The sequence below is a fragment of the Hemitrygon akajei genome, chromosome 20 (assembly GCF_048418815.1).
Source record: "Hemitrygon akajei chromosome 20, sHemAka1.3, whole genome shotgun sequence".
Lineage (NCBI taxonomy): Eukaryota > Metazoa > Chordata > Chondrichthyes > Myliobatiformes > Dasyatidae > Hemitrygon > Hemitrygon akajei.
In genome coordinates, this window is record NC_133143.1 from 8,985,945 (window position 1) to 9,001,578 (window position 15,634).

The 15,634-nt window shown below is 44.3% G+C and overlaps 1 protein-coding gene across 2 annotated transcripts in view; it reads left to right on the forward strand.

The window, feature by feature from the left end:
* LOC140742205 (coagulation factor XIII A chain-like) overlaps nucleotides 1–15,634 on the forward strand; it is a 218,025-nt gene that overhangs the window by 121,553 nt on the left and 80,838 nt on the right. For both annotated transcript variants that reach the window (XM_073073026.1, XM_073073025.1), the window contains exons 4-5: nucleotides 10,031–10,282; nucleotides 11,372–11,490. In XM_073073026.1, coding sequence (XP_072929127.1) covers nucleotides 10,031–10,282; nucleotides 11,372–11,490 — 371 coding nt within the window. The remainder of the gene's footprint in view (nucleotides 1–10,030; nucleotides 10,283–11,371; nucleotides 11,491–15,634) is intronic.

Below are 15,634 nucleotides of genomic sequence, written 5' to 3' on the forward strand. Positions count from 1 at the left end.
TCTTCAATTAGTTAATACATCATCTATATGTGCCAAACATTCATTAATACAATTTAAGGTTGTACATAGAGCCCATATGTCCAAGGATAAATTAGCTCATTTTTATTCTTATATAAACCCTATTTGTGACAGATGTCAATTGGAAATCGCGTCTTTAACTCATATGTTTTGGTCATGTCCGCTTTTGAAAAAATATTGGAAAGATATTTTTGATATTATCTCTGCGGTACTGAACATCGATTTACAACCCCATCCTATTACCGCAATTTTTGGTTTACCGATGATGGACTCACTTCATTTATCTCCTTCCGCCTGTCGAATGATTGCTTTTCTCACTTTGATGGCTAGAAGATCTATTTTGTTGAATTGGAAGGAAATTAATCCTCCCACTGTATTTCACTGGCTTTCTCAAACTATGCTATGTTTAAATTTAGAAAAAATTAGAAGTGGTGTATTCGATACTTCTATTAAATTTGAAAGGATATGGAGACCATTTATTCAATATTTTCATATGATATAATACGACCCTGTTCCAAGCTTATTGGTTTTTTCAGCTTTAATCGTATTTATATTGAGAGGATCGGAGTTGACGACATTGATGTTTATGTATTCTTGTGATATATTATAAACAGCCCTTTTTTTTCCTCTTTTTTTTAGTTTTTCTTTTTTTTTCTTCTTTTTTTTCTTTTTTTCTCTTTAGACACTAGATTAGTAGGTTAGTTAACTTTGCATATATATATATTTTTCTTTTTTTATATTATATATTATGAAATTTCTAGATATACCTTGTTTATATATATACTATATGGTTCATGTTTCGGGAAAACTTATTAATACTGTATTCATTGCTTATGTATTCTTTCACGTGCAATGGGAATTTGTATGTTTGTAATCCCTTTATTAATATATCAATTGTATTTTGTTCATAATATTATTAATACAAATAAAAAGATTGAAAAAGAAAGAAAGATTCTTAATTAGTCAGGAATGAAGGGATACAGGGAGAAGGTAGGAGATTGGGGCTGAAAGGGAAGTGGATCAGCAATGATGAAATGGCAGAGCAGACTTGATGGGCCAAATGGTCTAATTCTATTCCTATATTTAAGGTCTTTTGGCCTTATGGTAAACAGGAAATCACTGGAGATTGTACAAAGGCCATGAAATCAGCAAAACCACCTACAGTTCCCAGCGACTAGGCTGTGTAACTAGAACAGAGAATGAACTGATTCATTTGGTAAACTTACGCAACTACTCAACAAACTGCTGAAGGGCGATAAGCACTTAAGCAACCCTATGATTCTTAATGAAGAACAACTGAAAGTGTTTCAAACTTTAAGCGCATCATTGTGCACTGCACTTGGATTAGGAATCCCTGATACAGGTAAATCATTTACCCTGTCTATCAATGAGAAACATGGCTAGATGATAATACCAAAACATGAAGACCCACAGTGTCCTGTGGGTTAGTATTGTGCTAAACTGGATAATGTAGTATTTGGATGGGGTCTGTATTTACAAGCAATGTAAGCAACCTACCTGGCAATCATGGCTGCTTCTAGCATTGTGTTTGCTCAAGTTTTAACTTTTTGATGTCTGCACTCAGTACCCACTTTACTGATTATGAACAGAGCCTCTCAAGAAACAACTTATCAGTGGTCCACGTGGTCTACTGTTCTTGAGGCACCTAATGTCATCATTCATAGAGCAAATCCAGCGAATCCAGCTACATTTGTCACCACCAGACATGGAAAACTTAAGTTGGCAGAAAGAAAATCAGCTAATACCTACACTGACTCTTGATATGTTTTTTAAGTTATTCATGATTTTGGAAATGCATGGAGACAAAGGGTATTTCTTGAGGCTGTAGGAACCCCAATCTAGAATGGCCAACTAGTACAAGAGTCCATGAATGTTATGCAACAGCCATCAGAAGTTGTTGTATTAAAATGTAAAAGCCAGTTCAAAATGACTACCATGGAAAACTGTGGAGATGCAGTCGTGGATGAAATTGTGAAAAGAGAAGCATGGGAAGAGGTACAAGAAATAACTGGGTCAAAGGAAGTTCTGAAGACATCTGCAGTGAACCTGACAACTGGAATTATGGAAACAAAGTTGAAGTCCGTATCACAGATGAACATATGAGATATCCAAGAGATGCAAGTTCAATGCTCTAACCAGGAAAAGAGGTTCTGCATGGAGATGGTGGGAGGTTAAACAGAAATGGAGTATGGAGATATGGCACTAGCCATAGACTGGTATGTTGCTTCCTCATCTGGCACAGCAGATACACTTCATAGGACACATTGGAGTGCAAAAGATGGTCAATATATTCTCCCATGGTGGTGGAATCCAAAGTTCAGGGTAAAAACTCGACAAAGGTTTGAAAGAGTCATAACATGTCAGAAAACAAATCCTGGAGCACCAGAAAAGCAACCTGAATTAAGAGTTCTTGCCCCATCTGATCCATTTACAAGTGGACTACATTACTTTGCCAAAGCCTCAAGGATACTCAGCCATACTGGAATAGTGGACAAGTTTTCAAGTTGGGAGGAAGCAGCTCCAGGAAAGAAAGCTAGTGCCCCACCCCCTCCCCACACACAAACACTCTGATCAAAGACTATATTCCTAGATGGGGATTGTCATGTCACATTGCCTCTGACCAGGGAACACGTTTCACTGGGAGTGTTTGTCAGGAATTATATTGACTGATGAACATTGAATGGTCTTCTCATTGTCTACATCACCCAAAGGTCGAAGGAATGAATGGAATCGTCAAATGACGACAGGTATCATGAAGAAAGCGTACCATGACCTACAGCTCTTCCTATGGTCTAGTGTAACATCAGAACAACCCCAAACAAGAAAACCAAATTAAGTCTATTCAAGGTGGTAATAGGGCATCCTATGTCCCTGCCCAGAGAAGCTGATATTCTCATTATGGTGGGTAGTTTTGTTATGTTACAAGACGCACCCAACTGTTGCTGCTAAGTTAACAAATTTCACGTCACATGCTGGTGATAATAAACCTGACTCTGATTCTGGTTCTGATTAAAAGCTCTGACTCTCTGGAATATGGATAGTTGACCTGGCCCCTTTAAGGATTCAGGACCGTTTTGCTAATTGGCAGCCATGTTTAATATTTTAGGAGCACCTGAATGGAGTTCAATGATCAGTTGTCAGTTCTATATGGATTACTGTTTAATGTCTAGTCTAGTATTTTGTTCTTGTTTCAGTCTTGCATCGTGTCTCATTACCTGCCATGGATTCTCCTGCACTTGGGTCCAACCATCCTCACTTAGTTCTCTCATCACAGTACGATTGAGCCAATCTGGATCCAGTGGTCATCTGCTGTGGCCAGCCACAGCGAGAGAACTTCTAGACAGAGCCTGGAGATACACAACCTCCGGGTTGCCTTGTGTCAATTTTCGCAAGGAGGAAGCCAGAGTCACTTGGGTGGTAGTATCAGTCACTCTGCGGAGGCAATACATCTTCCGATCCCCAAGAGGTTCGATGGTGACCCGAGTCTTGTTGTGGCTTTCTCACTCAATGCTCATTGGAGTTCAAATTCCAGCTGTCCCAGTTCTCTGAAGCGTGGAAAGGTGGACTTCACTATCTCTCTCCTGACTGGGAGAGCCCTGGCCTGGGCCACCGTGCATTGAGAAGGAAGGTTGTAGATTTGCTCAGATTTGAAGGAATTTATGACTGCCATGAGGAAGCCTGATGAAGGTGTGACAGGGCAGACAGACAGCAGCTGACTATGCTTTTGAGTTTCGATCTCTTGTCCAACAGAATGGCTGGAACAGGGAGGTCTTGGCCACTCTATACCACTATGGACACCAAGACAAACTAAAGGATGCCCTCGCCTTGGGAGAACCAGCAGAGGACTTAAAGATTCTGATTGACCAGTCCATCCATCTCAATAATTGTCTGGAAGAACAAAAGTGGGACTACTTCAAGAGGTCGAAAGGGCTAGCCCAAGCCCAGCCTCAACACACTCCCCGACCTTGAACAATGACCAGCTGTCTCCTGCACAGGATCCTTTGAGCCCGTGCAAATCATCTGCGCAAGGATCTGCTGATCAGAGGTCCCAGCATCAGTGTCAAGGTTGCTGCTATTACTACAGGGAAACAGGTCATCTGCAAGACAGATGTGTAAAGCTGCAGCCGTAGGGAGAACTGTTGAGACCGTCCAGTGTCAGGGGGACTGTGACAGTAGCAGCTACTACTTCCAATCCTATGGATTCTGGTGTCATGCTGAAGACGGAGATCTCCTGGGCTAAGAACCAAATAGAGGTGAATGCTTTTGTGGACAGTGGGGCAGCTGATAATTTCCTGGACTTGGAGACTGCCCACTGGCACGATATACCGCTGCAGGAATTGAGCTAGTCTATGCCCACAGCTGTCCTGGGCAAATGTCTGCAAGGGCATGAGCAGACCCAGCGGCAGATATTCATTTTCTGAATGAGGATAGAGGATCATGCGGAGGACATTGGTTTTGAGGATGAGGATAGAGGATCATGCGGAGGACTTTGGTTTTGAGGATGAGGATAGAGGATCATGCGGAGGACTTTGGTTTTGAGGATGAGGATAGAGGATCATGCGGAGGACTTTGGTTTTGAGGATGAGGATAGAGGATCATGCGGAGGACATTGGTTTTGAGGATGAGGATAGAGGATCATGTGGAGGACTTTGGTTTTGAGGATGAGGATAGAGGATCATGTGGAGGACATTGGTTTTGAGGATGAGGATAGAGGATCATGCGGAGGACATTGGTTTTGAGGATGAGGATAGAGGATCATGCGGAGGACATTGGTTTTGAGGATGAGGATAGAGGATCATGCGGAGGACATTGGTTTTGAGCATGAGGATAGAGGATCATGTGGAGGACATTGGTTTTGAGGATGAGGATAGAGGATCATGTGGAGGACATTGGTTTTGAGGATGAGGATAGAGGATCATGCGGAGGACATTGGTTTTGAGCATGAGGATAGAGGATCATGTGGAGGACATTGGTTTTGAGGATGAGGATAGAGGATCATGTGGAGGACTTTGGTTTTGAGGATGAGGATAGAGGATCATGTGGAGGACATTGGTTTTGAGGATGAGGATAGAGGATCATGTGGAGGACATTGGTTTTGAGGATGAGGACAGAGGATCCTACGGAGGACATTGGTTTTGAGGATGACGATAGAGGATCATGTGGAGGACTTTGGTTTCTATATCACTGACTACCACTGATCCTTGGGCACCCTTGGCTGTTCCAGCATATCTCTTCCAGGAACTGGAAGGAAGGGTAGATTCTTGCTTGGTCCAGTCACTGTAATAGGGTATGTTTTTGGCTTGGTCTTCCAACCCCCAGACTCTCCTGAGACCAAGGACTGACAAGGGGGCAGACTTCAGTTCGGGGTAACCTGAAGCCTTCTGGAGACTCAGTCCTGCCCTCAAGGACAGACAAGCTGGCTCTGGCTAACAGGACTGTGTGGATCCTGACACTGTTGAATTGGACGTGCGTTGGAATTAGGGAGATGGTATCTCTAGTTCAGGAGCAAATCAAAGAGGTGCCCAATCAGTCTGAAACTTTAACAGCTAAGCCTAAGAGATCTAGCTGCTAGGTCCCAACGAAAGGGAAGGCTCCTAGATGCAGATCCTTCGTGTCTAGTCCTGGGAGCATCATCTGAGGATACGGATGAGGATTTGGACTCTGATTTGGTCTCTGTTTCAAAAGAAAGGGTCTTGTGAACCTATGGAGGAGATCCTGAATCACCCCGCCAGATAAGGAGCCTCAGGAGTCATCCTCAAGAACGGTTCAGAGGTAATTGCTCCACCCAGTCCAGTCCAAATCCCTTCCATCTACAAAGATTTGGAAGAGCTCTTCAGCAATTGATTCTTCAATTCTGCGAGCTTTGTTTCTTCCACCGCTTGGTACATCATCCACGGGGTTGATTGACCTGGAGAGAAGCCCTATGGAAGAGGACATAAAAGAAGCTCTTGCCATGGGATACATTCGGCCCTCCATCTTGCCAGCCAGCACGTTTTCCTACATACAAAAAAAGCCATGCATTGATTATAGAGGGCTGATTTGCATTACGGACAAGAATCGTTACCCCTTTCCACTTGTGAACACTGCCTTTGATATTCTCCGAGGAGCAAGAGTATTCTCGAAGCTAGACTTACAGAAAGTGTGCAATCTGGTCTGAATAAAGGAGGGTAATGAGTGGAAAACTTCATTTAACACACCGATGGGACACTAGGAGTACCTGCTCATGCCCTTTGGCCTCACAAAAGCACCAGCAGTTTTCCAGGCCTTTATAAACAACATGTTCTGGGATGCTCTCTATAAGTATGCCTTCATCTCCTTGGATGATATCCTAATCTTCTTGAAGTCCGTGGAGAAGCACATCACTCATGTCTGGGGCACATTAAAGAGACTTCTAGACCATGGAATTTATATCAAGCTGGAGGTCCAAATTTCACGTGACCATCATTTAATTTTTGGGTTTTATCATCCCTAATGGCAGTCTCAAGTTGGACCCCACTAAGACCCAGCCATTCAGAGATTGGTCACAGACATCCAGTCTGAAACAAGTTCAATGATTCCTGGATCTTGCCAACTTTTACCAGAAGTTCATCAGGAGCTTCAGCCCAGTGATGGCCCTGCCGACAGCTCTAACAGAGAAGTCCTTTTATTTGGATTACCAAAGCAGAGGCTGCTTTTGCAGAGCTCAGTGGTTCTTCACAGCTCCCATTTTGGTTTCACCTAACTTGGACCTTCCCTATATCGTGGAGGTGGACACCTCTGATGGCAGAGTGAGGGTGCAGCGTAGTCTCAACGGGCATCTCCAGACAGAAAACTGCACCAGTTTGCATTCTTCTCCAGGCAGCTATCCACAGCAGAGGTGAACTATGACATCGGGAATAGAGAGCTGCTTGTGGTCAAGCTCACTTTGGAAAAATGGTGTTACTGACTTGAGAGGGCCAAGAAACCTTTTATTGTTTGGACAGACCACAAGAAACTGGCTTATATTCAGGAGGACAACAGAACGAATTCAAGGCAAAGCCAGGTGGTCTCTATTCTTTAATTTTGTCCTGACTGGGGTCAAAAAACAGAAACCAGTTGCCTTGTTGAAAGAAGAGCACTAGATGTAGTGAATATGGATTTCAGCAAGGCATTTGATAAGGTACCCCATGCAAGGCTTATTGAGAAAGTAAGGAGGCATGAGATCCAAGGGGACATTGCTTTGTGGATCCAGAACTGGCTTGACCACAGAAGGCAAAGAGTGGTTGTAGATGGGTCATATTCTGCATGGAGGCTGGTGACCAGTGGTGTGCCTCAGGGATCTGTTCTGGGACCCTTACTCTTCGTGATTTTTATAAATGACCTGGATGAGGAAGTGGAGGGGTGGGTTAGTAAATTTGCTGATGACACAAAGGTTGGAGGTGTTGTGGATAGTGTGGAGGGCTGTCAGAGGTTACAGCGGGACATTGATAGGATGCAAAACTGGGCTGAGAAGCGGCAGATGGAGTTGAACCCAGATAAGTGTGAGGTGGTTCATTTTGGTAGGTCAAATATGATGGCAGAATATAGTATTAATGGTAAGACTCTTGGCAGTGTGGAGGATCAGAGGGATCTTTGGGTCCGAGTCCATAGGACGCTCAAAGTAGCTGTGCAGGTTGACTCTGAGGTTAGGAAGGCATACGGTGTATTGGCCTTCATCAATCATGGAATTGAATTTAGGAGCCAAGAGGTAATGTTGCAGCTATATAGGACCCTGGTCAGACCCCACTTTGAGTACTGTGCTCAGTTCTGGTTGCCTCACTACAGAAAGGATGTGGAAGCCATAGAAAGGGAGCAGAGGAGATTTACAAGGATGTTGCCTGAATTGGGAAGCATGCCTTATGAGAATAGGTTGAGTGAACTCGGCCTTTTCTCCTTGGAGTGACAGAGGATGAGAGGTGTCCTGATAGGGGTGTATAAGATGATGAGAGGCATTGATCGTGTGGATAGTCAGAGGCTTTTTCCCAGGGCTGAAATGGTTGCCACAAGAGGACACAGGTTTAAGGTGCTGGGGAGTAGGTACAGAGCAGATATCAAGGGTAAGTTTTTTATGCAGAGAGTGGTGTGTGCATGGAATGGGCTGCCGGCAACAGTGGTGGAGGCGGATACGATGGGGTCTTCTACATGGAGCTTAGAAAAATAGAGGGCTATGGGTAAGCCTAGTCATTTATAAGGTAGGGACATGTTCAGCACAACTTTGTGGGCCGAAGGGCCTGTATTGTGCTGTAGGTTTTCTATACAAAATTTCTATTCCATACAAAGTTGTGAATCTAATCTATATAGTCTCCATGGATCTCATGTACCTAAACATTCTGGACCACTTTCCGATGTGGGACCTTGTTAAAGCCCTCACTGAATAATCAGTGCACTTCATTATCTCTTAAAAAAATCAGTATCGTTCATCAGATGTGATCTGCCCTTGAGAAAGCCTTGTCTCTCATTAGTCTCACGTACAACACGCTGAAGGAACTCAGCAGGTCGGACAGCATCTGTGGAAACGAACAGTCAACGTTTCAGGCCGAGACCCTTCATCAGGACTGAAGAGGCAGGGGACAGGGGCCCTATAAAGAAGGTGGGGGGAGAGTGGAAGGTGCCAGGTGAAAAACCAGTAAGGGGAAAGATCAAGGGGTGGGGGAGGGGATAGGCAGGAGAAGTGAAGAAGGAATGTAAGGGGAAAGCACTATGGGTAGTAGAAGGAGGCGGAACCATGGGAGAGGTGATAGGCAGCTGGAGGAGGAGGCAGAGTGAAACTGAAATGGGGGAAGGGAGAGGGAGGGAATTACTGGAAGTTGGAGAATTCGATGTTCATACCAAGGGGCTGGAGGCTACCCAGACGGTAGATGAGGTGTTGCTCCTCCAGCCTGAGTTTGGCCTCTTCATGGCAGTAGAGGAGGCCATGTATGGACATATCGGAATGGGAATGTGAAGCAGAGTTGAAGTGGGTGGCAACCAGGAGATTCTGTCTGTTGTGGCGGAGGTGCTCGATGAAGCGGTCCCCCAATCTGCGTCGGGTCTCGCCGATGTAGAGGAAGCCGCACTGGGAGCGCCGGATGCAATAGATTACCCCAATAGACTCACAAGTGAAGTGTTGCCTCACCTGGGAGGACTGTTTGGGGCCCTGAATGGTGGTAAGAGTGGAGGTGTAGGGACAGGTGTAAAACTTATGCTTGCAATTAGTCTCATTAGTCTCTGCTTCTCCAAGTGATCATTAGTCCTCTCCCTCAGAACTAATTCCAGTACCTTTTCTACCATCGATGCTTGTCTACAGTTCTGTGATTACTGGCCTCTTCCCAAGTGTCCTTTTGAAAAGAGGGCTCATATTGTCCAATCATCTGGTATCTCACCTATATCCAGTAAACATTTAGGAATCTCGGTTAGAGTCCCATCAATGTCTCCACTTACCCCACTTCATCCGTGGGTAGCAGCCTGGGATAAATCCCAGCTGGCGCTGGGGATTTAGCCACCTTTAGCCTGCTAAGACAGTGAATACCTCTTCCCTATATATGGAAACTTGCAGTAGGATTTCACCTTTTCCCTTCACTGAATCCTCCAACTACAATGTCTGTGAATACTGATGATAAGTACTCCTTTATAACCTTGCCTATACACATTGACCCTGTTGCTGCTAATGGACCCTGCTTTTTCCCTGGTCATTCTTCTGTTAGCTAGGCGGTTTCCTCAGTCACATATGAGTCAACCAACTTTGTGGACATGGAGACATTTTTCCACAATGAAGTGTAGCAGTTTTCATTTTGTTGCCAGTCAATTCAGAACAATCCTGTCTTTTTAATAACAATCGATTAGCTTTTGTGTTTATTACCATTAACATAATTCTACAGCTGTCATGGAGGGATTTGAACAGACCTCTGGATTATTAAACACTGTGCCACATTGTATACCATTGTTCATGATGGATCTTTACTTGGGTAATGCATGATCTTAAAATGATCCTTCCTGTTTATCATATTTCATCCAGGTCGCTATCCAAATATTGCTAAAGGAACTTACATTCCAATTTACATGCAAAGAGAGTTGGAGAAAGGAAAATGGGGAGCCAAAGTGAAGTCTGCCTGGGGAAACAACCTCACCCTTGCAGTCTTGTCTCCTGCAGACTGTATCGTGGGAAGGTTCAGAATGTACGTTGCCATCATGACCCCTTTTGGAATCCGCAGAACTGCTCGAGATAAAACAACTGATATCTATTTCATCTTTAACCCTTGGTGTGAAGGTATTGTAACATGTTTACCATACAGCGTGTCTCATTAGAGCCAGTTTCTGATCACATTAAAGAGTTGAAAGCTTGAGTACACATTTGTATCTTCTTCCACTGATTTTTAAGGAGAAGGAACTGATGAAATTTCCCACCTCTCAGGTATTCAAACAGTTTTGTCAGTGAACATCTCTATACTATATAAAACTTGTCTCTTTGGGTACTGACAGCAGCAGAGCTGGAGTCAACTTCTCCCTACTCCCAGCCTGTACTTTCTGAAGTTCCAGATTTTTGTCATATATTCAGGGTATAAATGCCATGAAAATTAACTTCTTGGAGCAGCAGCAAAGTACATTACAAACATAATAAACATACGGTATGTTAACATAAATGTAAAGTAATAAGAAATGCACATAACTTAAACATTTCAACAAGTTGAGAGGGAGTAAAGGAAATATAGTCTGAGGTTGTGTTATGGTTTTTCATTTTGGTCCAAGAACCTGATGGTAGTAGAGAAGAAGCTGTTGTTGAACCTTGAGGTGTGGGTCTTCATGCAGGGTACATACACATGTCCCACCTGCAATAGAGCTTGTGGGTCCAGGATAGGACTGTATAGTCATCAAAGATCTCACCGTTAAAGGAGTGGATGTCGTCATCGGATTCCGATGGACAGACGAAGAAGAGGGTCTTCATGCTCCTGTATGCTTTGCCTGATGGCAGCATTGAGAAGAGGGCTTGTCCCGGATGGTGAGAGTCCCTGATGAAGAATGTCTTCTTCTGAACTGTACCCACCATGGACTAACTGAGTCCGCCACTTTCTCTGGCCTCTTGTGTTCCTGTCCATACCAGGCCGTGATACAACCAGTCAGAGTGTTGCCCACTGCACTTTCAGATGTGTTTGTCAGAGTCTTCGAAGACTGAGCTCCAAAGCTGAAGATAATGGTTTAGATTTTTTTAAATGATTCAGAATTTTCTATGTTAAATGTTATTTGTGAGCATGAAAGATATTTTTCATCAGGCATCCTTAGCTATATTACACATTGTCCTTCAACATACTAATCTTCCAAATTCTGTCTGTTTTGTTCTGTACCTGCGGTGGTGATCCAGAGGACACTGTGTATCTCAGTGATGCGGCTGAAAGAGAGGAGTACATCTTAAATGATATTGGCTGCATTTACCATGGGAAGTTTTCAGAAATAGTAACCAGACCTTGGATTTTTGGACAGGTAAGCTCCTCCTTTGGGTGGTCTGTCTACTCTGTTCATGGCAGCTGCAGTATTCATTCAATAAACATCTATTATCTACACTGAGATCCAAAATCATTAGCAATCAAGGAAGAAGAAAAGGAGTTCTCAGTTACCGAAAGGTGAACAGTAATGGCTAGAACCACTCAGGCAGCTTCTCCGGAGAGGTGACATGAGAGAGGAAAGGTTTAATAGGAACCTGAGAGACAACTTCTTCACATAGAAGCTGGTGTATGTATGGAATGGGCTGCCAGAATACGTGATATAGGAAGGTAGAATAACAATATTTCAAAGACGTGGATTGGAAAGGTTGATGGGCTATGGGCAAACATGGGCAAATGGGAAGAGCTTAGATGGGTATCATGGTTGGCATGGACAGATTGGGCTGAAGATGTAGTGTCTGAGCCTAAGACAATGGAAGATAAACGGAGTCAATACTTGCCACTCATCAGTTGTACGTCCACATGATGCACTACAGAACTCACCAGGACTGCTTAGGCGATACATTCTAACCTCACCACCGCAACGGGCAGCAGAAGCGTAGGGATCCCCACCACCTGGAAGTTGCTCTCCAAGCTGCACACCATCCTGGCATGGAATACATCACTGTTGCTGGATCAAACTCCCAGTCTTACAGCACGCAGCACAGCACCACTTCTGTGACTCTATTTCATGTAAAAAGGCTTTACAGCAGAGCTAAGAGCAGTTAAAAACCATGCAGTTTACATTGCAGAGAAGGGGTTCAGTTGGAGAGAACAAAGAGTGGGCAGCAAGAAGACTGAAGTGCTGGTAGTCCTGCTTAGAGATAGTGGTGAGGGCTGGTTAGACACTATCGTCTGAGGGAGGTGTAAATAGGGGACCAATATTCTCACCAGCAAGGTTGGTAGAGCTGTTGGGGAGGGTTTAAACTAGTTTGTCAGTGGGATGGGAACCGAAGTGAAAGGACTCAGAATAGATCGGATGGTGAAAAAACAAAGATAGCTTGTAGTCAGACTGTCAGGAAGGGCAGGCAGATAACAGGACAGAACTGCAGCCAGCAAGGTGAGTATCAGTACATTAGGGATGCAGAATCAAACAGGGTAGGAAATACAGTACTCGAAGTGTTATATCTCAAAGCACGGAGTAGAAGAAATAAGGTGGATGATCTTGTTGCATTATTATGGATTGTCAGGTATGATGTGGCCATCGCTGAATCGTGGCTGAAGGATAGTCGTAGCTGGGAGCTGAACATCCAAGGTTACACATTGTATCGGAGGGATAGGAAGGTAGGCAGAGAGGGTGGTGTGGCTCTGCTGGTAAAGAATAACATGAAATCAGTAGAAAGATGTGACATAGGACCAGAAGATGTTGGATCCTTGTGCGCTGAGTTAAGAAACTGCAAGGGTAAAAGGACCCTGATAGCAGTTATATATAGGCCTCCAAACTGTAGCTGGGATGTGGACTACAGAATACAACAGGAAATAGAAAAAGGTTTGTCAAAAGGGCAATGTTATGACAGCCATGGGAGATTTTAACGTGAAGGTTGATTGGGAAAATCAGGTTGGTAAAAGATCCCGAGAGTGTGAATTTGTTGAATGTCTATGAGACAGCTTTCTAGAGTAGCTTGTCATTGAGCCCACTATTTGCCTGTGGTTGGTTTCCCATCCCCCTGCCAAATCAGTTTAAATGCTCCCCAACAACCCTTCCCGTGAGAATGGATTAGGTGTTATGTAATGAAGCGCAGATGATTAGGGAGCTTAAGATAAAAGAACCCTTAGGAGTCAGTGATCATAATATGATTGGTTCAATTTGAAATTTGATAGGGAGAAAATAAAATCTGATATAGAAGAATTTCAGTGGTGTAAAGGAAATTACAGTGGTATGAGAGAGGAGTTGTCCAAAGTAAATTGGAAGGAGATGATAGCAGAGCAGCAATGGCTTAGGTTTCTGGGAAAAATAAGGAAAGTGCAGGATAGGTGTATTCCAAAAACAAAGCAAATACAAAATAGTGCAATCGTGGCAGACAAGGGAGGACAAAGCTAATGTAAAAACAAAAGAGAGGACACAATAAAGCAAAAAATAGAGGGAAGATAGAGGATTGGGAAGCTTTTAAAACCCTACAAAGAGCAACTAAAAGAATCATTAGGAGGGAAAAGATGAAATATGAAAGCAAGTTAGCAAACAATATCAAGGTGGATAGAAAAAGCTTTTTCAAGTATACAAAAAATAAAATAAGAGAGAGGGGATATAGGACCACTAGAAAATAAGGCTGGAAAATTATAACGGGGGACAAAGAGATGGCAGATGAACTAAATGAGAATTTTGCTTCATTCTTCATTGTGAAAGACACTAGCAGTGTGACAGTTGTTGAAGGGTATAGGGGAAGAGAAATGAGTGCAGTTACTATTGCAAGGGAGCAGGTGCTCAAAAAGTTGGAAGATCTAAAGGTACGTAAGTCAGGTCCCCAGACTGGACCAAATGATCTGCACCCTAGGGTTCTGAAAGAGGTAACAGTAGAGACTGTGGGGCATTAGTAATGATCTTTGAAGAATCATTGGACTCTTGCATGGTTGCAGAGAAGTAGAAAATTGCAAATGTCACTCCACTCTTTAAGAAAGTAGAGAGGCAGCAGAAAGCAAATTATAGACCAGTTAGCCTGACCTGGTTGGGAAGATGTTGGAGCCAATTGCTAAGGATGAGGTGATGGAGTACTTGGTGACAGGAGACAAGATAGGACAAAGTCAGCATGGTTTCCTTAAGGGAAATTTTTGCCTGATGAACATGTTGGAATTCTTTGAGAAGATTACAAGTAGGATAGACAAAGGGGATGTAGTGGATGTTGTATATTTGGATTTTCAGAAGGCCTTTGACAAGATGCCACACATGAGGCTGCTACCAAGTTAAGAGCCCATGGTATTACAGTTAAGTTACTAGCATGGTTAAAACATTGGCTGATTGGTAGGAGGCAATGAGTGAGAATAAAAATATCCTTTTCTGGTTGGCTGCCAGTGACTAGTGGTGTTCCGCAGGGATCGGTGTTAGGACTGCTTCTTTTTATGTTGTATATCAATGTGTTAGATGATACAATAGATGGCTTTGTTGCCAAGTTTGCAGATGATATGAAGATTGCTGAAGAGGTGGGTAGCGTTGAGGAAACAGGTAGGATGCAGACGGACCTAAACAGATTAGGAGAATGGGCAAATGAAATTGTCATGGTCCGGTCCGAAGTCCGCATTCCGGTTCACGGTCCAGTCCGTGGACTCCGGACTCCGGGTCCTCCAGCTGTCCCTTGTTTCGGTTGGACTTAGCCATAGGCACCTGATGCTCATCCTGAGGCTGGGAATATAAGTGGCCCTGGGATTGAGTGTGGTTGGGGGGGGGGGGCGGTTTGTCTTGTCAAGCTTCCCTGGGAGCAAATGCCTGGTGGAAGGCTAAAACGGCCACTCACCATCTTTAGGCTGGGATGGAGAACCATCGCTTCTTGGACCCTTGCTGTCATTGCGGTATGGATTCAGCTGTTTCCCGGGCCAGCTGGGTGGCTGTCAGCCACTCCGAGCTAGATAGGGATCCGGTTGTTTCCGTAGCCAGCGACTTGGAGCAACCCAGATGCAGAGATGGAACTGTCTGTCGTTCTTTGATGTTTGTCTCTTCCTGTCCTCACCCTGTGGGGTAAGTCAGGCCGTTCTGCCATTACCCGATGGATGGACCTGCCCCACCTTGGTGTGGAGTGAAAGTTGAGTCCCGGCTTGTTGAAGGATAAGTCCCAGCTCTATGTTGATGTACAGTTCCTAGTCTGCCTCCAAGCTGCAGCCTCTTGAGTTATTCAAGCCTCAAGCTCCAAGAACCCCAGCCCCAAGCTTCGAGCTCCAAGAACCCCAGCCTCAAGAACCCCAGAACCCAGGTCTCATCACATCTTTGCCTGGTTTGAGGTCCGAGCCCGAGTCAAGACCCAGGTTCCGGGTCCTTGTCCAGTCTCAGGCTGGGAGTCCACCCCAGGCTCCTTGTTCCCAGTCCCTCATCCGGGTCCTGCTTCCCTCGCCTAGTCTGCGACCTGTCCCGTCCTTTAGTTTTGTCCCATCCTGCTCCTAGTACTTCAGTGCCTGTGTCTTGCATCTGGGTCCGTTCCCAATGCCCCCAGTATGACAGA